Genomic DNA, 27,170 nt, shown 5'->3' on the forward strand with positions numbered 1-27,170 from the left:
TGCTGTGCTAACTGCTGTTTTTGGCAGCAAATTTCAGACGGCTCCTGGATTTACAGATGAATCCGTGATAGTTATTTCGGTATAACCAAAGGCCACCTTTGTAGAAGCCTCCAGCTTAATGCATGAAAAGAAGAGTTCGTAATTTGTTCCTCATGCATTGTATAAACGCGCGATGGCTCTTCAGGAGGGTTAGAAGTTGGAGCGAAACAAACGAACAAAATACGCATGGAGAAAACGTTGAAACAATAGTCCTTCCAGTACTGCTCTTGGCTAGTCTTAAGCCAAGTCCTTCTAGCACTACTACTGCTACCTAGTCTTCTACTACGTACTACTAGTAGTAGTATATAAAAATAATGCAATTTCGATGTTTGCATGCACAAAGGCCACGCATTTCTCTAAACATGCAACGTGACCTAGGCTCCGTCTTCCACCTGGTCTCTATAAAAACTTTGTTCAGATCTTTTTCTCTCCAAAGTAAAATAAATACCATGATTGGTTTACCAACACAAACACAGAAAATCACATATAAACACAAACGTAAAAAAAATACGAGAGTAAAGAAAACAAATGAAGAAAACTCAAGTCCAAGTGAGGTTCACTGAGTTTTTTGAGAAATGGTTACACCAAAATGAAGCAAATCTAAAACAACTAATCTCCGTTAAAAGAGATCCATCTCATGAAACCGAACAACGATCACTGATATCTACAATCATGAACCATTACAAAGGATATTATTCAACAAAATGGGCTTGTGTTCATGAAGATGTACTAGGTTTTTTCTCTCCACCATGGTTAACCCCTCTTGAAAATGCTTACCTATGGATGACTGATTGGAAACCATCACTGCTGTATCGTTTACTCACCACATTGAATCATGCAAAAGTCCCTGGCACAAGTCTCATGAATCTAACCGAAGATCAGTTAAAAAAGATAGAGAAGTTGAGATTAAAAACTAGCTTGGAAGAAGAGAAAGTAGAACGAGAAATGGAGAGGCAACAAGTCTCAATGGCTGACAGCAAAATGGTGGAGTTAGCAAGGTTAGAGAGTAGAGTTAGAAATGGTGAGACTGTAAGTGGAGTTGATGGGTTAGTACAAGGTGCATTGAAGGTTTTGTTAAGTGGGTTAGAAAAAATTGTCAAGACTGCAGATTGTGTTAGACTCAAGGCGTTGAAGGGGGTTTTGGAAATACTTTCTCCTTTACAATGTGTTGATTTCATGGCTGCTTTCTTAATGCTTCAAATTCAAATGAGGAGGTTGGGAAAAAGAAAAGATCATGATCAAATCATCAATTAGCTAGCTTTAGTTATGTAAAATGTGCTTAGTTAATAATTAGCCAGGGTTTTGGTATAGGTAGTTAATTTTGAGTTTTAACTTTAGATCAGTTTGGTATGCTATTACAATAAATGTAGAGAGAATACAGAAAATGAAATGAAGGCAAAATGAATAAATAAAAACCTGAGAAGTACTTTTCTTATCAAAAACTATTTTCTTATGATGGGTAAAAGAAAAGCCCAATTCCCCGATTTGTACCAATGTGAGAGCTCATGCATGTTACTTAAGAGCCACTGTATTACATGAGTCCTTGGTTAGTTTACGAACATAGTTCTCTCATTTTGCGGTCGGGCATAAATGATAGGGGTATTATCAAGTTCCGGAATTAACGTATCAGCATTCAATAATTTAACCATCCTGATGTCAATGCAGTATAATGTGACATGTCACTGCGTTACAATGTTGTCACATGCTAAAGATATCAGTCGTCACTTGAGAAACTTGGCCAGCACCAAATTTTTATGTATCAAAAAAAAATAAAAATAATTAGTTTTTTTCAGCCAATATCTAATGCATGATTAATATATAGGGCTCAAACTATATAAAAACGAGAGTGGGAGTAGTAAATATGTATCGAGCAAAATGTCCACCAAGGACTTGAAGAAAATATAAGTACATGAGACACACTCCCTATAAAAAATTATGCCGTTTTCTTCCAAAGCTTCTTTTTGGACCCGAAGAATCAAGGCCTTGAAACGCCCAAATTCAAGTCCTTTCTCGTGAAGGTCGGTATAATATGTGGAACTTGTTGTTTCGTGGCGCTGTCAAAGTTGATTGAAGAGTACATTTTAGATACCGGTATTTTTAAACGTGAGTACTGTTGCGTGCATCTGCGACCTAAAACGTTCTCATGTGATTTTGGCAGATGTTTTGGCACGACATATTGATTTTTTGGTATAGCCTGTGGTTCACTGCAGGAGTTATTTTGGTGTTCACTTGGTTGTTTATTTTTGCAGTGACACCTTTCGCCGGTACAGAAACGACTGTTTAACACACCTGAATTACTTTCTCAAATCCTCGCTGATCAAGGGTGGAACTGGAAACAGTCCGCAGCATTGCGGTATCTCAGTCTCATAGCATGTCCATTGTTCCCATTTCCGAACGTCCACAGTGACCAAAACCAACAGCACCAATAAACCCAACAAAACCGAGCATACGGCCCAATTAATGAAACTCAGCAGGCTATATAAATGCACGATTCCTCCTCCGTTTCATACATGCAGAAGAATCGACAGTCTCCTTGGTGTCTCATCCAAAATTCCTAACTCACTCTCCTTCAAAATTCATCCCTCCTCCAATAAGATGTCGTGTTTTGATCGTTTTTACGAGTTGTGGCTTCACCAACTAAAAGTTCATCTTCACCAACTCGTCTCGGCACCAAAACCCTCCGCCCCCACACCCACAGAAAATGAAAAGCTCAACAATCAAACCACCCAACTCATCAACCGAGTCATAACTCACTACGACGACTACTGCAGAGTCAAAACACATGCTGCTAAACACGATCCCTTCTCCGTCTTGTCAGCTTCCTGGACAACTTCTTTAGAACGTTCTCTCCAATGGGTTTCCGGCTGGAGACCCACGACGCTTTTCCACCTAGTGTATACCGAGTCAAGCGTCCGGTTCGAAGCTCAGCTGATCGATCTACTCCGTGGAGAAAGGACAGGCGATTTAGGTGATCTCTCTCCGAGTCAACTCAGTCAGATTAGTGATCTGCAGTGCCAGACAGTTCGAGAAGAGAATGAGGTGAGCACCGAACTGTCACATTGGCAAGAAAGTGCCGGTGATCTTGTTTCCTTGTTTTCTGATGGTGATGATGAGCCGAATATCGAACGGCTAGTAATGGTTTTGGAAAAAGCTGAGAATCTACGGTTGAGAACTATCAAGACTGTCGTTGAAATCTTGACTCCACAACAAGCAGTTGACTTTTTGATCGCTGCTGCGGAGCTGCAGTTTGGGATTCGTGGGTGGGGTTTAGATACTGATCACAGACGTCAAAGAAAATAATCCAACGGCTGAATTTTCCGGTTTTGTAGGGGTTTTTTCTGTTTTCTGTTTGATCTACGGTTGTGTATCCGTAGGATGTTTAGATAAGTATAGGTAGAGATGTATGTTGTATCTTATTTACTTGTATTTTCCGTTAAATCTTGCTTACGTGGATACTTGGAAATCAGTGATGTGTATGATGTTTAACATGCATACCGGCACGTGTACAAATCTGTCACGTAAATCTTTTAAAATGAGTTGGATTGGGGGCAGTGTCCCCACAAGTGCTGATGCTGCTACTTCTGCAAAAGTACCCAACAAACCGAGAAAGCTACTTCTGCAAAAGTACCCAACAAATTTCATAGTCCAATTGTGGACCAATGAAATCCAATCATCCAACAAAATTGTGCAGATCTCACTAACTCATTAAAATCCATCCCTATCAGATCCTATGGTGGAGGAGAGGTAGACCAAATTGATCTATCTCTAATGGTCCGCGCCTAGGAAGGTCGCAAACAAACATAATTGACAGACTGCAAACTAAATTAAATACTGTTCTATCAAAATCTGTGAAGTTCATGGTTCAAAATTTTGGTTCCAACTTCCAAATTTTGGTTCAGGATCTGGGTTGTACAGACGCGGACACGGACACTAAATTTTTCGGAAAATGGATCATTTGTCCAAATATCTTTAAATCACGGTTCAAATGGACGAGTAAAAAATAGTTTAGGTGAAATGGCCAAAAAAAAATAGTAAGGATGAAACTGGTTTCGTCCTAGCTTAAATTTAGAAAATAGCAAGGATGAAACTGGTTTCGTCCTAGCTTAAATTTAGAAAATAGCAAGGATGAAACTGGATACATCATGTGTAAATTAAAAATAAGAAAAAATATTTGAAAATGGGCACGATGAAACTGGTTACATCCCGCCTATTTTTACATTTTTGTCCATTTAAACAGTATCAAAATCTAACTGTCCATTTCACCCAGGAATTGTTGATTTTGGTCTTTTTAACCAATTTTGTGTAAATTTTTTTCGCGGACACATATATACATATTTTATTTATATATTATATATATATACAATCATGTATTTATACAACAAAGTTAAGTGTTTCGATCCTAAAAATTAGAAAATGATGCTGCATGTGTCTAAATTTCAAAAAAAAAAAGAGACTGTTTGTTTATATACACCGAAGCTCAAGCAATCAATCACTATTAAACGCATACCACAATCAAAATGCAGTCTTACAACAACACCTGTCCAACCAAGGGTACACGTGATGTCATTTCCAATTACAAAACCTTAATAAAGACCTAGTAATTGATCTAAATGTTTGCACTTATTCGTTTAGTTAATAATAGTAAAAATTGTGGAAGAAGTTTAAATGAAAATGAAAAAAAAAAAAAACGCTTCAAACCCAAATCATCAGTGCGTCCAAGCCGGACGCGCACATTGATGCATCGGACACGCGTTGTGTCAGCATCCAACGCGCGTCCCGTGTCCGACGCGCGTCGAACACAGACACGGCTCAAAAAATACTGCGTCCGTGCAACCCAGTTTAGGACACTATGGTGAGCAGGCTACGTTGTAAACCAAAAGATGCAGCAGGTGCCTTGGCTATAAAAGATGCAAGCAATTTTTAAGTTTTTCTTTTTTATAAAAGAGCACTATAACTTATAGGTATACATTTAAGGAAATTTGGCTTCCCTGGCCAGCCATCAAAGTCTAAAAACTTGTCTATTGCGAGTCTTGATATGATGCAACTTTTCCGCTTGTACCTAGAAAAGTTGCTCAAAACCTTGCTGTGTTCATCAGTCTTCTGCCGTGCGAACAATAATACAAGCAACATATTTCAGCCTAGTTGTGTTTCTTAGCTTTCATCTCCTGTCTACAGTTCAAGGCTATGTGACCGAAAGTGCAACAGATTCCACACCTTAAGGGTCTCCAGTCATTTTCCAACTTCAGATGGCACTCCATTCCTTTCACTATAATACGCAAAGTCTCTGGCAATGGCTTGCTAGCATTAAATTCTATACAAAAGATGGCATAAGCTAATTCATGTTTGTTTTGCGTCTTCGAATCAGCATATAAAGGAGTCCCTAGACCACTCCCAACTTTACTGAGAATAGCAGGAGTCCAAAAGAAGGGTGGTAAGTTGTAAATCTTTACCCAAACTGGAAGAGATTCCACATCAATTCTTTCAACCATCAACTTCCAATCCCATTCTTTCAGAATCAGTTGGTTTTTTCTTATTCTCCAGAGATCTGCTGATTCAAGAACTCTCATCTTTTCTTCAACACAGCTGAATTGGAATATAGAGCAACCATTTTCTATGGTGAACACAGAAAAATCTCCTTTCACTTCCCAGAGTTCTTCTAGCATTTTTAGGTCCATGCTGAAGGGGACATCTTCATCGACGAAAAAGCCTACTAAGGAATTCTCACATTCATCGCATACAGCTCTGAACTCTTCATCGGAAAATTCAATACAGAGTTTCCCTTCTTCAAAGGAGGGTTCAAAAATTTTAAGCTTGCTGTGTACTCCCTTTTGGTTATATGTATCCTTGGAAAATGAAGAAGTTTGCGGCTTAATATTCAATCCCAGTGGCTCAGCTGACGTAGTAGACACACGGCTTAATTGCATATCACTCTTATTAACTTCACCAACGGAAGCGCTTGCGTTGGAAGTGAAATCATGATGGAGTCCAATATCTTTATTGGATTCATCCATTTCTGATACACCATTGGAGGAAGAACCTGTAGCAGCCCCATCATTATAGTTGAACACATCATTCGAGGAAGCAACATCGCCGTAGTGCATTGTAGTACTGCTTAAGATGTGGCATTCTCTGCACAGTGTCCCAACAATCTAATAATATTTGGATGTCGCAAGGTAGATATAGTATTTACTTCATTTAGAAACTCCACTTTTCCTTGGTCAGATTTCAGAGACAGTTGCTTCACTGCAATCATCTTTCCATTAGGAACCATACCCTGTTCCGTTAAAAAAAAAAAATTAATTCGGCGTAAAGCTAATAAGATATTCTAAGAAGTGGAAAACAGAAAAAGGAAGAAGGACGCAGACCTTGTAAACTGAACCAGAAAAACCTTGACCAATCTTATTTGCCGGGCTGAAATTTCTGGTTGCAACTTCAATATATCTTAAACTAAAAGATGGAGTTTCATACTGCTCATGTGTTTCTTCTACAGACGATTTTGCATACCCAACTTTATCAATCTCTTCTCCTCCTTCACTTAAAAATGCCTTTAAATCAGACAAAGAATCATTATGAAATTCAGGACAAGTATTGTCTTCCCAGTCATCGTTAGGATTATAAACAAACCCGTGAGGTGTCAGCTTTGTATATGATGAACTGCTGCTCGCACTTCGAATCTCAGACATGTACTCCTCCCAGACTGGAGGAGGGGTCTTAATTGTTGTCACATACAGTGGATCAACTGGAGGAGGGGTCTTCATTGTAGTTTTTCCTTCAAGAATGCTCACTACTTCTGACATAGTAGGCCTTAGATGATATTCTTCTTGATTAGATGCATGAAATTGGTTAATTAGGACACCATAAAAAATTGTACAATCAAAACAAAAAAATTACCAATCTAATTAATTTGGACTAGGCCCTGTGAGAAAATTAGCATCTAAAAAGTAAGACAGTATCATTTTAACAGTGTCAATGAAACCTTCTCATACCTTGAAGCAAACCGAAGCATTTAAGAATTTGGATTATGAAGTAATCGATGCTCCGTTAGATGCTTATCGCATGCAAAAGCAATGATGAATATGTATCTTACAATGTTCCACACGCTCTATGTGTGGTGTAGTGAGTGTCATCGGCTCCAAGACGCTTAGCTAAACCGAAATAATATATCTTGGGATCAAGAAACCTATCGAGAAAAATATTATAGAGCTTAATATCTCGGTGAACAATTACGGATTTTGATTCATCCTTTTGATGTAGGAAAGCAAGACCATTTGCTATTCCAAGGGATATCCTCATTTTGGTGCCCCAATTGAGCCTCTTTCTCAAATTTTCATTATTACCTGCAAAAATATACTATCATTTGTAACTGCCACTTACTTTGCGCAGAAGCTCAGTAAAACTGGTTTTTGCCTTACCGGATAGCGCGCTACCCAAGGAGCCGTTTTCAATGCACTCATATACCAGTAAGCATTGGTTGTCCTCGGAACAGTGTCCAAGCAATCTAACAAGATTTTGGTGTCTGATGGTTGATAGAATCTTTACTTCGTTATTGAACTCATAAGTACAATAATAGTCAAGCTCATGTATTCGTTTCACAGTAATTTTCATCCCATCTGGAAGAACTCCCTGTTAATTCATAACTAGTCAAGACAAGTGCCAGTCTAAGCAACAAAATTAGAGAGAAAGAGAGGGCACTAGACCTTGTAAAGTCCTTCGAATTTAGAAATCCTATTTGCAGGATTGAAATTTTGAGTAGCAGCTTTTATGAGTTTCAAAGTGAAATATCCACTTTCATATGGCTCAGCATGTTCTATAAATATTATCAAAAACATACTGAAAACAGTAAGTAAATGCGTTTATGAATTCGAATAGATAAATGCTGTAAAGATCACAATAAAAGTTTATAAAACTGTGATAATAGCAAGTTTGAATTAATGATATCCATACCGGTAAATCGATCAGCTCCAATAATATTGACCATCTTTTACTATTCTTTCAGCTGAACCCAAAAATTGAAAGAATTAATCAGAGATCAGGAATGAGATAAACCCCTGTTACCGGAACAAAATGAGAAGAAAGAACCAACTTGGCAATTTAATGCATAGACTTGACTCCATAACTTGACAAGTAGATTCATAAGAAGAGAACTGATAAGTGTATTCAAGAGACTTTAATTTTACAGTTGACTGACCTTCTAGACGACTTGGTCCTACAAAGAAGATTTTCAGCAGAAGGCCATGCTCTCATCTTTTCCCCCATCTCTCCTCTCTCTTCTTTCTTCTTTCCGGCTAACTTTTTGCCGGGATCCGATCCTAAATGTTATTACTGAGATTCTCTAAAATTTGACTGTTAGTATAACTTATAAGACCGTTAGACCACTCCAACGGTCACTTTTGACCGGAAATACACCGGTATCTCTTAAATTCTATTCTGGTTAATGAGTTAAGTTATTCTCTCAATTGTTTATGAAGATCTAAAGATCCCATAGTTTTGAACCTAGTTTTGTTTACAAGCAACAAATTTGAACCTAGTTTTGTTTCTTAGCCTTCGTCTTCAGTTCAAATCTATGTGACCGAAAGTGCAACAATTTTGGCACCTTAAGGGTCTCCAATCGTATTCCAACTTCAGATGACACTCCATTCCTTTCACTAGAATATGCAAAGTCTCTGGCAATGGTTTACTAGCATTAAATTCTATACAAAGCATGGAATAAGCTAATTCCTGTTTGTTCTGTGTCTTCTGATCAGCGTACAGAGGAGTCCCTAGTCCACTCCCAACTCTACTGAGAACAGCAGGAGTCCAGAAGAAGGGTGGTAAGTTGTAAATCTTTACCCAAATGGGAAGAGATTCCATACCAATTATTTCAACCATCAACTTCCAATCCCATTCTTTCAGAATCAGTTGTGTTTTTCTTATTTGCCAGAGCTCTGCTGATTCTAGAACTCTCATCTTTTCTTCAACACAGCTGAATTGGAATATAGAGTATCCATTTTCTATGGTGAACACAGAAAAATCTCCTTTCACTTCCCAGAGTTTTTCGACCATTTTTAGGTCCATGTTTAAGGGAACATCTTCATCGATGAAAAAGCCTACTAAGGGAACATCTTCTTCAGAAAATTCAATATGGAGTTTTCCTTGTTCAAAGGACGGATCAACGAATTCAAGCTTACTTTGTACTCCTTTTTAGTTTTGTGTATCCTTAGAAAATGAATCCAATCCCAGTGGCTCTGCTGACGTAGTAGTCACTCGGCTTAATTTCATATCACTCCTCTTGACTTCAACAACATTGGAAGTGAAATCACGATAGAATCCACTATCTTTCTTGCATTCATCTATTTCTGATACACCATTAGAGGAAGAACTTGTAGCAGCCCCATCATTATAGTCGAGCACATCATTCAAGGAAGCAACATTGCCGTAGTGCATTGTAACACTGCTTAAGTTGTGGCTTGATATGTCAGCAATGTTCCTTGGAGAGTCGATTCTTGTTGTGTAGTTCAAGTTAGCACCTAAGATTGCCAAAATGTCCACCACTTCTGACATAGTAGGCCTTAACTTGGGATCATAATTAGTACATAAGATCGCCAAATTTAACACCATTTCCGCTTCTTCCACTGGTATGTTAATCCTCACATCTTCATCAACTAGCCCAAGAAGATCTCCATTTTGTTGTAAATCACAGGCCTGTAATCCAATTCCAAGGTGTTACCGTTAAAATTTAAACGGACATCATGTAATATTTTTAAGGGCTTTTTACAAAAATAGGCCCGTTTTTTTGGTGCTTTTCATTTCTAGGCCACTTTTTTTATTTATTGCTAGACTAGGCAAGTTTTGACCAAAAGTGATGGATGGAAAGTTAGCTGCAGTTATCTTCCAGTTGTCCATATCTTCTTAGCTAAAAAGACGTTTTAGTCCTTCAAATCTATTGAACATTCAGTGCTTGCTGAACTCATTGAATTGCCTGAGCATACATCATCAGTAAAGAAGCAACGCTATTCCTCGTCTTTTACGTTAGGCGAACTTAGGCGCAGGCCCAAAAAAAAAATGTGCATAACTGCTTATGCAGTAAAATCAACTATGCATAACTGCATAGCTTATTATGCATAACTGGTTATGCAGTAAAATCAACTATGCAGAACTGCATAACTGCTTATGCAGTAAAAACAACTATGCATAACTACGTAACTTATCATGCATAACTTGTTATGCAATAAAAGCAAACATGCTGAACTGTGTAGCTTACAATGCATAACTGGTTATGCAGTAAAATCAACTATGCAGAACTGCATAACTTATTATGCAGTAAAAACAACTATGCATAACTGCGTAACTTATCATGCATAACTTGTTATGCAGTAAAATCAACTATGCATAACTGCGTAGCTTATCATGTATAACTGGTTATGCAGTAAAATCAACTATGCATAACTGCGTAGCTTATCATGCATAACTGATTATGCAGTAAAAACAACTATGCATAACTGTGTAACTTATCATGCATAACTTGTTATGCAGTAAAATCAACTATGCATAACTGCGTAGCTTATTATGCATAACTGGTTATGCAGTAAAATCAACTATGCATAACTGCGTAACTTATCATGCATAACTTGTTATGCAATAAAAGCAAACATGCTGAACTGTGTAGCTTACGATGCATAACTGGTTATGCAGTAAAATCAACTATGCAGAACTGCATAACTTATTATGCAGTAAAAACTACTATACATAACTGCGTAACTTATCATGCATAACTGATTATGCAGTAAAAACAACTATGCATAACTGCGTAACTTATCATGCATAACTTGTTATGCAGTAAAAGCAAACATGATGAACTCCGTAATTTATCATGCATAACTGGTTATGCAGTAAAAGCAAACATGCTGAACTGCATAACTTATCATGCATAATGATGAGTGCCAAATATTGTATATATTTATCCCTTTTTGTTGGCATTTTAACTCATCTTTTGGGCATTAATTCTACATTTTATCCCATATTCTGTATTTTCATTGTTTTCAAGAATAAATATTTTTATTAATTAATTTTGCATTTTTAGGTAATAAATAAAGTTCGGATGAGTCGCGGAGCGAAAAGAGCAGAAAAGTAGTGAAAAGCCGGGAGAAATTACGCAAGGAAGCCGCGAAGAATGGTGCGCACAACCTCATTTTCTACACACAAAAGCGCCTCCGTTCTCAGCCATCAGATCAGTTCTCAGAAGCATCCGACGGTCGCTCCTTCATAGAGCATCAAAATCTGAAGTCTCTGCCAAGCACCACAGCGCTGAAATTCCAAGCCTTCAGATTAGATGGTAGTTGAATCCAACGGTCGCTCCCTTGCTGTGCATCAAAGTTTGATATCTCCGCCTTACACTACAACACCTAACCCCATCTAGAGCCGTTAACTTCGTTGTATCAAAAAATCTGACGGTCGCTACAAGCTTGCCTCCGCATCACCGTCCGATTCACCTACCAGCTTCGCATCCAGTGACTCGGCGTCACAGAACATCAAGATTGGATGAAGCCGCCTCACACCCTAGCGACCGAACCTATACCAGCTAACCAGAAACACCCCCCTTCTCCCAAACAGTCGAGCCATCTCCTCCATCACCCCTCCTCTGCAGAACCATCACCCTGCAACTGTCGCCACCATCATCGCCACCTCTCCCTGTCGCCACCAAACACCACCATACCACCTCCGTCATCATCCTACACGTGATTGAACACCTTCCCCCATCATTCTAGCCCTTTATCCCATCAACTCATTACCTAACCTAAACCCTAGGTTATGGGTTGATGGATTAACGTGTGCTAGAGAAGCAATTGATGCATGGAGGTGATACAGGAGAACAAATAGAGTATTGGGTCGAGCTCAATTTGATGTGGCTACATCAAATTAGGTGAGTAATCACAAACCCTAGCTCTGTCAGTTTGGGAATTTTATTGTAGAACCCTAATATGTTGTGGGTATATATATGGGTGTGGGTATGATGTAAAAACCATGCTTGGAGTAGCCAACATCCAGGACTTTCATGTCCTGTTAATTTTCAATTACAGCTCAATTTCAGTTTCATGTTCATGTTTCAGTTTCATTTCATTTATGTTCCTGTTATGCTTATTTCATGTTATGTTTATGTTCAAAATTGTTTGTTTCCTGTTATGTGCTTGTTTAATTTCATGTTTGATTTCCAATTCATTCCTGTTATATTTGTCCTGTTAACATGTGTTGTCGCTCACTGCCATGTAATGTTTGTGTAATGTTGTGTTTAATTTGCTGTCACAATTGATGGAATGCTAGGCTAGATTTCTGTGAAGCAATGTGCTGATTGTGCAATGGAAGAAATCAGTGCTCATAGCAAGCTGATTATCTTGCCATTCTTGTTGTATGCTTAGGTTGCAGTGTTGATTGTGCATTGGGAGAAACTAGTGCTTATAGCAAGCTAGTTCTCTTCCCATTCTTTTAGTATACCTCCTGAATGCCTTAGCCTAGCATTGCTTCATTTCAGCTTCACCACATCCCTGCCCTTGGCCTTAGGCCTTGGTTATCTTGTTTTGTTCTTAGCTTCTGCCATGTGTTGCCCTGTGTGTGTTTCCTTTTGTTTATTTTGTTAGCCATCTTCTTTATTGCATTATCTTTGCTTCCACTGCCCTGCAACTCTTTTGCTTCTTTAGTTCACTGCTCTGCTGTTTAGTTTTTGCTTGCACTGCTCTGTGGCATAGGTCTTTGCCACTGTGTTGTTTTCCTTTGGCTTGTTCTGCTGCAGTTGCTGTTGCTGTTTCTTTTGTGCTGCAGTCTTCTTTCTTTGCACTGCTGCTGCTGTGCAGCACTTGTACTGCTGCTGCATTGCTGCCTTTTCCTTCTACTGCTGCAGCTGCTGCTGCAACCCTACTGCTGCTGTTGTTTCTGCAGCTGTTGCTGCCACTTCACTTCCCTTGCAACTACCCTGCTACCACTGCTGCATTGCTACTTCTTTTTCTTGGCCTTGCTGTGCAGCTCTTGCCCCTGCTGCTTGTGCTGCTGCCTTCCTTTTCCTGCCTGCTGCTGCTTCCTGCAGCCAAGCAAAGGCCAACCCAACTGAGCCCAAAGCCCAGTTGTGCAAAACCAAAGGCCCAGTTCACAGTTACCAAGCCCAGGTTTGAACCAAAAGTTGAAGCCCAGTTCATTAAAAATCAAAGCCCAATTCAACCAACCTGTGGGCTTAATCCATAAGCCTAAACTCAAAAGCCCAAGACCAAACCAACTGAGTCCAAGGCTCAGTTCAATTCAAAGGCCCAAGACCTAAAGTATTTCATTGTTAAAAACAAACCCATTAAGCCCAATAGTTCCAAAGGGTATTCAAAGCCCAATAGCAATTTAGGAACCCAATTAGCTAAAACACTTCCAAAACACACCCGATCTCTGTGGATCGACCCGTACTTGCACGAGCTACAACTGACGACCGTGCACTTGCGGTATTACTGTAGGCCCCCGTTTCTCTGCGCTTCATTTCTATACACCTCTTCGAGGCCTGCCAAGTTTTTGGCGCCGCTGCCGGGGACTAACAAGTTTTTGGCGCCGCTGCCGGGGATTGGTGCTGTGTTTTATCTGTGTTTTTCTTAGCTATTTTTGCATTTCATTTCATAGCATTTGTATCTGCATCTGCTTCATTTCATTTGCTGTTGGACCTGCTAATTCTGAACCTGTTTTTCCTCTGCTGGGACGCCACCAAGGAAAAGAACCAAAACCCAACTGGGTTTTTGCAACAATATCAGAGCAGCTGGGCTGTGCTAAAAAGGTAAGCCTAAACCCATTCATTGAGAGAACCCAACCTGTGGGCTTCCAAATTTATTTAATTGTGGGCTTGTAATAATTAACCCAATTTTTTGGGCTTTTTATTTTTTTATTTTGGGGTTGTAATAATTTATTTGTGGGCTTGTTGTTTAATTTGTGGGCTTGTATTTATTTTTGTGTGGGCTTGTTTAAATTCTTCCATTGGACTTGTATTTTGGACTCTGGGTTTAAACCCAGCTGAGCTTATAACTGATTGTGGACTTGTAAGTGGACCTCGAAACCAAAGTTTTAAAACAAACGTCGGGCCTTAACCAACTGGGCCAAATTAAACTTTCAAAACTAAAACTTGGATTTTCGTAGGCCGCAGCCTTCCTTCCACTTCATTAGAGGCTTGCACAGTGGGCTTGCTCCCATTTCAAAAACCAAATTTTATTTTCTTCTTTATTTTAAAAAAAAAAAAAAAAAAAAAAAAAAAAAATTTTCTTTTGCTCCCATTTTAAACCAAATTTTCTTTTATAGCCCATCAAAACCAAAATTTTCCCATAAACCAAATTTTTAAAATTTTCCCATTTAAAACCAAATAGTGGGCTTTGTGTCATTTCAAAATGGACCAACCTCGTGCTCTCCATGAATACATGTATCCATCACAAATTCCATTATCATGTATTGTCTTACCTCAAACCAATAACCCTTTTAAAATAAATGCAAACATGATACAAATACTTCCTATATTTCGAGGGTTCGATTCTGAGAACCCCTATACTCATGTAAGAGAGTTTGAACAAATTTGTCGGACTATGCAACCTGATCATTTGTCCGAAGACTCTCTGAAATTGCGTTTGTTTACATTTTCTTTAAAAGAAAGGGCCAAAACATGGTTTTACGGTTTGAGACCACAATCAATCACCACTTGGGAACAACTCACTAATCAATTTTTCCAAAAAATTTTCCACACCATAGGACCATCGCTATTCGTCAAAGTATCAATTGTTTTGTCCAATTGGATGAGGAAACTGTTTTTCACTATTTTGAACGTTTTAATGATTTGTTGAGTGAATGTCCGCACCATGGAATTGAGAAGTGGAGACTTGTCGTCATCCTCTATGAGGGACTAGACTTTAAATCTCGAACCATGGTTGAGTCTATGTGTAATGGTGAGTTTATTGATAAATCTGTGGATGATGCATGGAATTTTTTAGCCGAGATTGCAGAGAAAACCCATCAATGGGAATCCGTTAGGGAAACAGGAACAACACCACATGATATGATCACCCCATGAATTAGAGTTTTATTCTTGTAATAGCTCCGACCTTAGGATTGAAAATTATCCTAGATTGCAAAATCCTATCATGATGATGATGATGATTATGATGTTTTTAGAAGAACATGTCTATACTGAAAATGTTATGGAACCTTTGGGTTCAAATACATTAGGCTTCTCTGCCCCGACCTAAATGCATGATATTTCTTCTAGTATTCCATGTGATGTTTCCCCTGATGTGCCGATACACGAGAATCAATCTGTTGATGATGTTGAGGATTCTGATTGTGATCTTGCTAAATTGATTGACGATTGTGAGCATGATGTGACATGTGTAGATGAGTTAGAAGATTTTGATTTGATTGATAATGATATGCCTATTCTTTTACCTAAGTCACAATTTGATGGCCTTCCACCCAACCTAGATTTGGTTTGTACCAACATTGTAAAACCAATTTTTCTGAAAATGCCTAACCTAGGTTTGGAACTGTGTGCTTCCCAAGTCCTCTTGGACTATTTTGCTTCAAAATATAACACTTTTAAAGAGCCACAGTTGGAAATTGCATGTTTGCCCATCCCGAAAACAGTCCATTATGAGTTAGACCTTTTGAATCCTGAACCCTTAAAATTAAAAGATTTTGTGCTCAAAAGTAAACCTGTTGAAAAATCTTGGTTTAGGAGTAATTCATTCGGTTTTTCACTCTCACTCCCATTTAAGTCCAATTTTAGTGTTTGAAACTTCCTTTGTCTCTACACTTCGTCTTTTGGGTTGATCCTCAACTCTTAGATTGTTAGTGTATGGTGAATTTTTGTATATAATCCAAGTAGTTAAAATTTCTTAAAAACCCTTTTGTTCCTTTTGTATATTTTGCTAATCCAATATGATCTCGGCTGAAATAGTTGGATTGTTTGCCTTGAATAACGGAGTTTTAATTCTGCTTCGCCGAAATCGGGTATTCTCTCTCCTTTTACTCTACTCAGCATGTCCCTTTCCATATGTTGCATTTTAATTCTTTCCATATTTTGAAACATTGAGGACAATGTTTAGTTTAGGTTTGGGGGTATAGAGTAGATGCCACGATAATATGCTATAATTGAAAACAAACTCCTTCTTCTTTTTGAAAAAATTGAAAAATTCCAAAAAAAAAAAAAAAAAAAAAAAAAAAAAAAAAATGAAAAATGAGAAATCATAAAAAATGGAGCTCATTTACCTTGAAATGTTGACTCTTGTGCAAATATGTATAATATTAGGAGTCTTAGTCTAGATATTTAGGCACCCTGATTCTAGCACAATTCACATAGTGATAAGAAATTTGCACGCGCACGATCTACCAATACATGTATGGCCTCGATCTTCAAGGTGTTGGATAGGAAGTTACGATTGCCAATCACTTTAGAATACTGAACGAAACTGGACTAGCTTGTTCTTTGGTTGGTTGGGATAGAAGGTGGAGGTTACATTAAGAAAGACAACCATCGAATTTAACTGGGTGCATCAAAAAGGGCTACCTCTTGCAAAGTGTCATGTAATTTTTGTTTCCTTTTGTACATGTATCAAAAGTGTTTCTTTGTTCAAAAAAAAAAAAAAAAAAAAAAAAACGATGTATATATTCAAGAATAAAAAAAAAAAATATCAGAAAAATACAAAAAAATCAAGTATTTGTTCAATTCCATCATCTCTTGTTCCAAAAATAAAAAGAGAATAGTCAATGTAAATAAGAGTCATGTAAAGAGTTATTTTTGTTGTTTCATTGTAATAAGCAAGGAGGGTGTATGCCATTGATGTACAACGCGAGTAATTGTGAAATACCTCCAACTCATTCACAATTCTCGTAAAGTCCGGACAGCTAGCTAGATTTCGACCTCAGTTCTTAGCCTGAGAAACTATCTCTTGGTGATTAGTAGTCATGACTTCAGATCTTTCTTTACACATGTGTAGATACACTTTACACTCTTATCACATGTCTTTATTTGTTATCAGTGCTAGGATTGTGCCTTCGATAGCTAGATTGACATCTCCATTTTGCTGTGAGCTTAACTGTTTTGCACATGTCACGTTTGATGAAATCTGAGCTTATATTTTGTCCTTAGGTTTTGTAGGCACACCTCTGGTAAACCTTCACGAGACTTCAACTCGTCCACTAGGGACACTTAGTGGTTTAAAAGGCTTAGTGCATACGCTAAATGCATTCGAGAGACCAGCGACAGTGGTATAGTTAGGATTTCCTTAGTTTTGTTTTACTTGAGGACAAGTAAAATTCAGGTTTGGGGGTATTTGATGAGTGCCAAATATTGTATATATTTATCCCTTTTGTTGGCATTTTAACTCATCTTTTATGCATTAATTCTACATTTTATCCCATATTCTGTATTTTCATTGTTTTCAAGAATAAATATTTTTATTAATTAATTTTGCATTTTTAGGTAATAAATAAAGTTCGGATGAGTCGCGGAGCGAAAAGAGCAGAAAAGTAGTGAAAAGCCGGGAGAAATTACGCAAGGAAGCCGCGAAGAATGGTGCGCACAACCTCATTTTCTACACACAAAAGCGCCTCCGTTCTCAGCCATCAGATCAGTTCTCAGAAGCATCCGACGGTCGCTCCTTCATAGAGCATCAAAATCTGAAGTCTCTGCCAAGCACCACAGCGCTGAAATTCCAAGCCTTCAGATTAGATGGTAGTTGAATCCAACGGTCGCTCCCTTGCTGTGCATCAAAGTTTGATATCTCCGCCTTACACTACAACACCTAACCCCATCTAGAGCCGTTAACTTCGTTGTATCAAAAAATCTGACGGTCGCTACAAGCTTGCCTCCGCATCACCGTCCGATTCACCTACCAGCTTCGCATCCAGTGACTCAGCGTCACAGAACATCAAGATTGGATGAAGCCGCCTCACACCCTAGCGACCGAACCTATACCAGCTAACCAGAAACACCCCCCCTTCTCCCAAACAGTCGAGCCATCTCCTCCATCACCCCTCCTCTGCAGAACCATCACCCTGCAACTGTCGCCACCATCATCGCCACCTCTCCCTGTCGCCACCAAACACCACCATACCACCTCCGTCATCATCCTACACGTGATTGAACACCTTCCCCCATCATTCTAGCCCTTTATCCCATCAACTCATTACCTAACCTAAACCCTAGGTTATGGGTTGATGGATTAACGTGTGCTAGAGAAGCAATTGATGCATGGAGGTGATACAGGAGAACAAATAGAGTATTGGGTCGAGCTCAATTTGATGTGGCTACATCAAATTAGGTGAGTAATCACCAACCCTAGCTCTGTCAGTTTGGGAATTTTATTGTAGAACCCTAATGTGTTGTGGGTATATATATGGGTGTGGGTATGATGTAAAAACCATGCTTGGAGTAGCCAACATCCAGGACTTTCATGTCCTGTTAATTTTCAATTACAGCTCAATTTCAGTTTCATGTTCATGTTTCAGTTTCATTTCATTTATGTTCCTGTTATGCTTATTTCATGTTATGTTTATGTTCAAAATTGTTTGTTTCCTGTTATGTGCTTGTTTAATTTCATGTTTGATTTCCAATTCATTCCTGTTATATTTGTCCTGTTAACATGTGTTGTCGCTCACTGCCATGTAATGTTTGTGTAATGTTGTGTTTAATTTGCTGTCACAATTGATGGAATGCTAGGCTAGATTTCTGTGAAGCAATGTGCTGATTGTGCAATGGAAGAAATCAGTGCTCATAGCAAGCTGATTATCTTGCCATTCTTGTTGTATGCTTAGGTTGCAGTGTTGATTGTGCATTGGGAGAAACTAGTGCTTATAGAAAGCTAGTTCTCTTCCCATTCTTTTAGTATACCTCCTGAATGCCTTAGCCTAGCATTGCTTCATTTCAGCTTCACCACATCCCTGCCCTTGGCCTTAGGCCTTGGTTATCTTGTTTTGTTCTTAGCTTCTGCCATGTGTTGCCCTGTGTGTGTTTCCTTTTGTTTATTTTGTTAGCCATCTTCTTTATTGCATTATCTTTGCTTCCACTGCCCTGCAACTCTTTTGCTTCTTTAGTTCACTGCTCTGCTGTTTAGTTTTTGCTTGCACTGCTCTGTGGCTTAGGTCTTTGCCACTGTGTTGTTTTCCTTTGGCTTGTTCTGCTGCAGTTGCTGTTGCTGTTTCTTTTGTGCTACAGTCTTCTTTCTTTGCACTGCTGCTGCTGTGCAGCACTTGTACTGCTGCTGCATTGCTGCCTTTTCCTTCTACTGCTGCAGCTGCTGCTGCAACCCTACTGCTGCTGTTGTTTCTGCAGCTGTTGCTGCCACTTCACTTCCCTTGCAGCTACCCTGCTACCACTGCTGCATTGCTACTTCTTTTTCTTGGCCTTGCTGTGCAGCTCTTTCCCCTGCTGCTTGTGCTGCTGCCTTCCTTTTCCTGCCTGCTGCTGCTTCCTGCAGCCAAGCAAAGGCGAACCCAACTGAGCCCATAGCCCAATTGTGCAAAACCAAAGGCCCAGTTCACAGTTACCAAGCCCAGGTTTGAACCAAAAGTTGAAGCCCAGTTCATTAAAAATCAAATCCCAATTCAACCAACCTGTGGGCTTAATCCATAAGCCTAAACTCAAAATCCCAAGACCAAACCAACTGAGTCCAAGGCTCAGTTCAATTCAAAGGCCCAAGACCTAAAGTATTTCATTGTTAAAAACAAACCCATTAAGCCCAATAGTTCCAAAGGGTATTCAAAGCCCAATAGCAATTTAGGAACCCAATTAGCTAAAACACTTCCAAAACACACCCGATCTCTGTGGATCGACCCGTACTTGCACGAGCTACAACTGACGACCGTGCACTTGCGGTATTACTGTAGGCCCCCGTTTCTCTGCGCTTCATTTCTATACACCTCTTCGAGGCCTGCCAAGTTTTTGGCGCCGCTGCCGGGGACTAACACATAACTGGTTATGCAGTAAAAGCAAACATGCCGAACTGCATAACTTATTATGCATAACTGCTTATGCAGTAAAATCAACTATGTATAAGTGCGTAGCTTATTATGCATAACTGGTTATGCAGTAAAATCAACTATGCAGAACTGCATAACTTATTATGCATAACTGCTTATGCAGTAAAAACAACTATGCATAACTGCGTAACTTTGATTGCATGACAAGTTATGCATTGTTTAGAGTATATGCATAACCTGTTATGCATATAAAGTTATGCCTTCTCTGATGAGTGTTATTAAATCATGTTGCAGTTTCAGGAGAACTTTAGAGATGAGTACAGTGCAATGGAGTTGGAACTCTGTAAAATCGAAACTAAAATATTGAATCGAAAAGATCTACATTGATCGATAACCAAATAGACAAGACAGACATCAACTTGGGAATAATGGTAGTTACAGCCATAATATTCGATAACCAAATAGACAAGACAGACTTGTTTTTGCTTCAAAACTCAATATTGCAAACAAAGCACGATGTGCATTTTAAGGCACTTAATCATGCTTCTTAAGGTCATAACCAGGGGTAAACTGGTACACTTAACTTAGCCATAATTTCAGTACATGATATAACTAAAATAGTAAATCCTGATTAGAAGTACTTACAGCATAGAAAACTGCAACTAACTCAGGTGGTGTCAATGTCCAGACAGTATTTCCATCGGTGGCAGATATTCCATCAATAACCATAAACATTGCACCAAAAAAGTATGAGTATGCAGTCACTGAAAGACTGGCCGGATACTTCAGTAGCATCGGAGCCTGGAATATGTATGCCATACACAAATCAGTATATACAACTTCAAATACACATCTTGGTTCATTCTCAGTTTCATAACCATTTCAAAATCATCTCACCAAACCCATACTTCCTGCAACATCTCATTCATTCAGGCCATTGTTGGGACTAGGAATGGTCCTAAAAATTCTACTGCAAGTGCACAGTGTCGGCAAGCAACACAAGGCAAGCACAGGTCAGTTCCACAGGGACAAGGGGGAGCAAATTTGATCTTTCTTATTGTGAGATTTAAACAGAACCAATCATTAGCATTAAACAGCACTAATCATTAGCAGTTATTACTTCCCAATCATTACACAGAATCAGCATTTATTTTTCACTAACAACTATTAACAGAACAGGCATAAACTTCACAACCATAAGCATTTATTAACTGAGCTAGCATTAACTTCTCCACTAACTTCAAACATGATTAGTCTTAACTTCTCAATCATTAACAGTTGCTCATCATTGATCATAACTCACATTTATTTCAACCAGAAGTAACAACCCAAGCATTAAATTTCCACTAGCAATTATTATCATTCAAAGCATTGAATTCAGGTTAACATCAGATTCAACACAGTATTTATTCCTGAAGCTTTAATTACTACTACTAATCATTCTCATTAACTAAACACTAATTTCTGGAGAATTAATCATCAATCATTAATACTACTCATTAACATTAACTGAGCAACAGAATTTGAGGCAATCATTACACTAATTCAATCATTGAGACTGAAGCAAGGTTATACAGAGAACTGAAGATGAACAAGCAAATGAGCAGGGTAAAAATTTCTGAACAGTAAGAAAGAGGTGGAGAATCAGATGAATGGGAAACCAGGGTTGAGAATTCACCTCTCAGCCCATACTAGCATGTGGACCAATGCACTACTTCAACTTCTTTAGATGGATAAACTACCTCCAATCACTCAATCAAGGCAAGCATTAGTTGTCTGTTTAAAGCACAACTAATCAAACACAATAACAAGCAATGTAGAGTCAGTGAACAAACATAGAGGGGTTCTAACTACCTAGGATGCTTGACATTCTAGGTGAAAGCAACATGTTATTCAACACAAAAATTGTATCCTACACAGTGACAATGATCATACATCAGTAGCATATCAGCACACATATTAGCATTCAGGCTAAGGGTTTCATCTTAACCCCATTTAAGATGCTTAGTTCATAGTTAGAGAACCTAACATGATACTAAGAGAGTTAGTATACATGGAGAAAATGCTACAGATACAGAACACAGAACACAGAACAAATCAAATTGAAAGAGAAATTTCTACTGAATTGAAACTTGGGTCTCCTCCCTCTTCTCCTTACAATGTTACAGTGCACCATTTTATATCAGATACTCAACCTAATGGTGAATCCCCAAAAACAGAAAATTAGGTTTTCTCAAAATACAAAAATTTGGACTTACAGATTCCCAAAATCAGCTCGACCCATGCTGTCTTCTGCTATGAGCTGTGAATCACCCATACTTCCTTCTGCTATGAACTCAGTCACCATCACCCTACTTCTCTCATTTCAGAACCCTAACAGTGAGTAGAGTTAGTGAAATGGGTGAAATAGGGGGATGGGCTCTGTTGATGGAGATGGTGGTTTTGTCGGGTGTTTGTGGTGGTGGTGGAGCTCGAGGTCTGGTGGAGTTGCAGAGAGTAGCAGGCGATGGTGGTTCTGCAAGCGGTCGGGTGGAGAAAACTGCAGAGAAAGAGAGAAGAAGTTCTCGATGGGAGGAAGAAAGGAGTGTTTGGTTGGGAAGAAGATATTTGTTGCTAGGGTGTGAGGCGGGGATTATCTGAGTCGATGTTTGGCGAGCTGATCCGTAGGATGTGACGATGATAGGTGGATCCAACGATGAGATGGGATGCTGTGGGTAGCGACCGTCGGATGGAGGAATACAACGAAATGGACGGCCCAAGATGGAGATCGGCGCTGCGATGTAAAGCAGGAGCTTCGGAGATTGATGTGCTACGATGGAGCGACCGTAGGATGCTGAGAGGCTTCAATCTGACGGCTGAGATCCGAGACGGGCTTGGGTAATGGAAATGGGTTAGAGAAAGGATTTTGGGTTTTGGGTATGCCAGGCCCATAACTTCTTTAAGAACAATTCTTCCTTCTTGAGCCCATTTCTACCCTCTTGGTCTTGTGCACAACATTCTTCGCGGCTTCCTTGCGTAATTCCTCCGGCTTTTTACTACTTTTCTGCTCTTTTTGCTCCGCAATTCATCCGAACTTTATTTATTACCTAAAAATATAAAATTAAGTAAGAAAAATATTTATTCTTGAAAACACTGAAAATACAGAATATGGGATAAAGTGTAGAATTAATGCACAAAAGATGAGTTAAATGCCAACAAAATTATATATAAATATCCACTATTTAGCACTCATCAGCCATCCCATAACACCTACAGTTTCATCTACACAAACAACACCACCATTCTCTAGCTATCAACACCACCAATCTACGGTTCATGCATCTCATACAATCATTTCACTGAGAAGAACAATTACCTCAAGATAAATCCATTCCAGCAAATATAATTCAATTCTTGTTCTTTCTTAACTGGATTCTGCAATTCTTCTCAAGGCTACAACATCCCACCAAATTATTTCATCCAACACCAAAATACTCCCATCATCACCAACAGTTCTCAATCTTCATAACAAATTCTATCGAACCCTTCTCTCGGTTTCCTGACTTCAATCAACTCCAGCACCACCACCAATCTTCTTTAATCTTGAATTACTCTTCATTGATTCCATCAATTCAGCATCAACAGCTTCTACATACTCTTCTCATATAACTTAAATCACCAACAAACCCTAATTCTTTGATTCATCTTCAGGACAGCTTCAATCAAACATCAATTAGAACAAACCCATCTTCTAACTTCTTCTTATTCATCCTCAAATTAAACTCTGATTCCATTTCTCAGAAACCGTAACTCAATTCCCAACTATTCTCCTAGAACTGCTTCATATCATCAATTCATCAACAACCCCTCTTTTCCTCATCCATTAAGATCTCAATTCATTTCTCAATTTCATGCCAAACCCTAACTCTGATTTTATCAGATTAATCCCGAAACCGTAAAATCTCTAATTGATTTTCTTCATAAACCTCAACCACACCATCTTCTTCAACAATCATACCACCTCAACATATGATGTACTTAGATAGACATAACACACGACTCGCAGAGAGTCAGCAGAAAACAAATGAAGGATGATATCAGCAGAATCATTCAAAACCAGCACCAAGAACCCAATTTCAGTTCGAATTCAACCCTAGTCTTCGATTATCGAAACCATCACTGCCAAACACCATCAATACTTTCTTCACAAACTGAACCTTAATCTACTTTGCTTCTCAATTTCTATCAAACCCTTTTTCTTCACTAATGAGCAGAAGAAAGAAAACGGAAGGAGAAGAAAACAAAGAAGAAGAAGATAAGAAGAAGAAGAATGAATGAGATCGAACACGTGACTGACACACACGTGTGAAGGACATTTCAGTAATCTTACCACATGTATGAGATCTCCCTATATGATATTTTGGCGAGATATTGACAAGTCGACGCGATAAATTGACCGAGATGGTTAAAGTGGATGGAATCCGTTTAACTTGCCTAGTTTTGGAAGAAATAAAAAAAGTGGCCTAGAAATGAAAGTGAGGGTCCAGACGAGGCCTACTTCTGCATATAATCCTATTTTTAATTGAAATTTCAAGACCATCTTCTCTTTTTCTCCAAGGGAGATGAAAAAAGAAATTAACTTACCAAATCTAGAAGCGAAATGCTTTCATGCTTTGTCTTCCATTGCATTCTTATTTTTTCCAGTCATGAGTTCAAGTGTTACTACTCCGAAGCTGTATACATCTATTTTCTCAGTTACTGTTCCGCGTATCACATATTCAGGGGCCATATATCCTCTACTAATCAACAAGAAAGGGAAATAGAATTAGTAGACGACTAGGCGTATTCTTGCACCTGTTAGAAACATTGAATGACCACTTAGAGTTTAACTAGAAAAGACTAGCAGAATGATGATGAAACAATGAGTATTGGCTCCATCAAAATCCTAGATATGTTCCAAAAAAACAAAAAATTACTTACACCATGTTTGTTTACTCCTGACTCATCTGAGTCGTCTGGATCTGAATCATCTGGATCTGAGTGAAATCACCTGACTCATCTGGGTCTGAGTCGATATGTTTGTTTTGAGTTAGATCTGACTCATCTGACTCGGGAATAAGTGAGTCAGTGGTTTGGTCCCATGAATCAGGGGTATTTTGTTACCTGACTCAAATGAGTTCGAGTCAGGGGTTATGTCTGAATCAGAGGTCGAGTCAGATCTGACTCAAAATGGAAAACAAACGGTCTGACTGCTGACTCGGTCCGAGTCAGGGGTTGACTCAGATTCAGACGCCGAGTCAGCTGCAAACAAACAAGTTCTTACACTGTTCCTGCTAGACCAGTCTTAATATGTGTGATTTCTCTGTTGTAATTCATGGTTAACCCAAAATCTGATATCTTAGGGTTGAGATCTTTATCAAGCAAGACAGTTGAAAGTTTAATATCTCTGTGAACAATCTTCATTATGGAGTTGTCAGAATGCAGATACGTAAGACCCTCTGCTATTCCTATGCAAATTTTAAGTCTTGCTGGCCAACTAAGTTTGTTCTTCAAATTCACTGAACCTGAAAAACCATCGACTATTATTTATCGACGAGAAAAACTGAATTTACTTGAGTTAATCGATCAGTATTGAAGTTAACCATAAGAGTGCAGTAATAATTTACCAAATAAAGCACGATTTAGACATCCATTTTCCATGTATTCGTATACTAATAGGTGTTGGCTGTTCTCTGCACTGCAATCATCTTTCAGTTAGGAACCATACCCTGTTCAGATGATAATTTTTTTGAAGATATTTTCTGAGAAGTGCAGAACAGGAAAAGAACGAACAATTTTTTTTTTAAAGAATATGATGCAGACCTTGTAAACTGAACCACAAGAACCTTGACCAATCTTATATGCCGGGCTGAAATATTTGGTTGCAACCTCAATATATCTTAAACTAAAAGGTTGTGGCTTCTACAGACAGTTTAGCAATTTTATCATTCTCTTCACCTCCTTCACTTAAAAATGCCTTTGAGTCAGAAACTAAATCATTAGTATATTCAGGACGAGTAGGGTCTTCCTTTACCTTTGGTGCAACTTGATAGGATAAAGATGCATCAACACCATCCCCATCACTATCCCAGTCATTGTTAGGATTATAAACAAACCCGTCACGTGTCAGCTTTGTATATGATGAACTGCTGCTTGCACTTTCAATCTCAGACATGGCCTCCTCCCAAAAGGCTGTTGTCACATCCTGTGGATCAACTGGAGGAGGGGTCTTCATCGTAGTCTTTCCTTCAAGAATGCTCACTACTTCTGACATAGTAGGCCTTAACTTCGGATCAGAATTAGTACATAACATTGCCAAATCCAATAACTTGGTTACTTCTTTCGCTGAATTGCTCGACGTCAGGTCTTTATCAATCAGCGACAGAAGATCTCCCTTCTGATGTAAGTCCTTGGCCTATACTACCAACCCAAATCCTTTGAGTTAAAATTGAGAGAAAGGAGGATAAAAGCAAGATAGGAAGAAAAACATAAATCATATATCTGGCAGTTAATCAGACATGACACCTCAATCATCATAACATTTCTTACATGAGAATTCCATTTGATTGTCACTTACCAGGTCTACAAGGAAGAATGTACCCTTGGCGAGTCTTTCTGAATCAACAGGTCTCTTTTCTGTTAAAAGTACAAGTATGGAAACTCCAAAGCTGAATACGTCAACCTTTTCTGTAATTGAACCTCTAGACAAATACTCCGGGGCGATATATCCTCTGCCAGTGATTTTTTTTTTGTTGAAATTTGATGCATGAAATTAGCTATATAGGATTTAAAACATAATATGCAACTTGTTACAGTCTGTATCTTCTCTGGGGGACTCGAGTTGACGTACACGGTTATGAAGCAATTAAATCTTTGAAGAGGGCTGTTCGGCTGACATTATTAGAAATGGTGAAATGATAGCATGCAGTTTACACCACAGCACCTTGTACTACCCTATATCTTAGAATACAATCAACTCATTTTTCCTTGTGCTTTAATTCGCATTCCCCTGATGTGCATCTTTAATGAGCTGCATGCTAGCACTTATATCATGAAGTCAAACGAAGTTTTGTAAAAATACATACATAAATCTTACACTGTTCCCCTCACTGCAGTGGTGCAATGTGTGTCATCTGCTCCAAATTGCTTAACTAAACCGA

General features: G+C 38.7%; 5 protein-coding genes across 5 annotated transcripts; 2 read left to right on the forward strand and 3 right to left on the reverse strand.

Annotated features, from left to right (window-relative positions):
- Positions 1–567: 567 nt before the first annotated feature.
- On the forward strand, positions 568–1,293 carry LOC113291926 (protein DOG1-like 4). The gene has a single exon (XM_026541407.1). It carries the CDS (start codon positions 568–570, stop codon positions 1,291–1,293), a length of 726 nt encoding a protein of 241 aa, XP_026397192.1.
- Positions 1,294–2,600: 1,307 nt separating this feature from the next.
- LOC113286501 (protein DOG1-like 4) lies at positions 2,601–3,527 on the forward strand. Its single transcript, XM_026535103.1, has one exon. It carries the CDS (start codon positions 2,635–2,637, stop codon positions 3,337–3,339), a length of 705 nt encoding a protein of 234 aa, XP_026390888.1. The 5' UTR covers positions 2,601–2,634; the 3' UTR covers positions 3,340–3,527.
- A 1,650-nt stretch (positions 3,528–5,177) lies between these two features.
- LOC113291927 lies at positions 5,178–6,140 on the reverse strand. Its single transcript, XM_026541408.1, has one exon. The coding sequence runs from the start codon at positions 6,138–6,140 to the stop codon at positions 5,178–5,180; it is 963 nt and encodes a 320-aa protein (XP_026397193.1).
- Positions 6,141–6,151: 11 nt separating this feature from the next.
- LOC113291928 (serine/threonine-protein kinase PBL27-like) lies at positions 6,152–6,920 on the reverse strand. The gene is made up of 2 exons (XM_026541409.1): positions 6,405–6,920; positions 6,152–6,313 (listed from the first exon to the last, which is right to left on the reverse strand). The coding sequence occupies exons 1-2, from the start codon at positions 6,834–6,836 to the stop codon at positions 6,152–6,154; spliced, it is 594 nt and encodes a 197-aa protein (XP_026397194.1). The 5' UTR covers positions 6,837–6,920.
- A 46-nt stretch (positions 6,921–6,966) lies between these two features.
- On the reverse strand, positions 6,967–8,284 carry LOC113291929 (probable LRR receptor-like serine/threonine-protein kinase At1g53430). Its single transcript, XM_026541410.1, has 6 exons — positions 8,228–8,284; positions 7,984–8,035; positions 7,737–7,846; positions 7,452–7,662; positions 7,127–7,376; positions 6,967–6,973 (listed from the first exon to the last, which is right to left on the reverse strand). The coding sequence occupies exons 2-6, from the start codon at positions 8,015–8,017 to the stop codon at positions 6,967–6,969; spliced, it is 612 nt and encodes a 203-aa protein (XP_026397195.1). The 5' UTR covers positions 8,018–8,035; positions 8,228–8,284.
- Positions 8,285–27,170: the final 18,886 nt, after the last annotated feature.

Source organism: Papaver somniferum, chromosome 6 (genome assembly GCF_003573695.1).
Source record: "Papaver somniferum cultivar HN1 chromosome 6, ASM357369v1, whole genome shotgun sequence".
Lineage (NCBI taxonomy): Eukaryota > Viridiplantae > Streptophyta > Magnoliopsida > Ranunculales > Papaveraceae > Papaver > Papaver somniferum.

What these genes read in the sequence shown, in the direction of transcription:
- LOC113291926 (XM_026541407.1), top strand. Translation starts at nt 568, where the DNA reads ATGAAGAAAACTCAAGTCCAAGTGAGGTTCACTGAGTTTTTTGAGAAA.
- LOC113286501 (XM_026535103.1), top strand. Translation starts at nt 2,635, where the DNA reads ATGTCGTGTTTTGATCGTTTTTACGAGTTGTGGCTTCACCAACTAAAA.
- LOC113291927 (XM_026541408.1), bottom strand. Translation starts at nt 6,140, where the DNA reads ATGCACTACGGCGATGTTGCTTCCTCGAATGATGTGTTCAACTATAAT.
- LOC113291928 (XM_026541409.1), bottom strand. Translation starts at nt 6,836, where the DNA reads ATGTCAGAAGTAGTGAGCATTCTTGAAGGAAAAACTACAATGAAGACC. An exon ending in TTTCTGGTTCAGTTTACAAG is followed by an intron (nt 6,314 to 6,404) that starts GTCTGCGTCCTT and finishes TTAACGGAACAG; the next exon opens with GGTATGGTTCCTAATGGAAA.
- LOC113291929 (XM_026541410.1), bottom strand. Translation starts at nt 8,017, where the DNA reads ATGGTCAATATTATTGGAGCTGATCGATTTACCG. An exon ending in AATTCGAAGGACTTTACAAG is followed by an intron (nt 7,663 to 7,736) that starts GTCTAGTGCCCT and finishes ATGAATTAACAG; the next exon opens with GGAGTTCTTCCAGATGGGAT. An exon ending in CTTGGGTAGCGCGCTATCCG is followed by an intron (nt 7,377 to 7,451) that starts GTAAGGCAAAAA and finishes ATATTTTTGCAG; the next exon opens with GTAATAATGAAAATTTGAGA.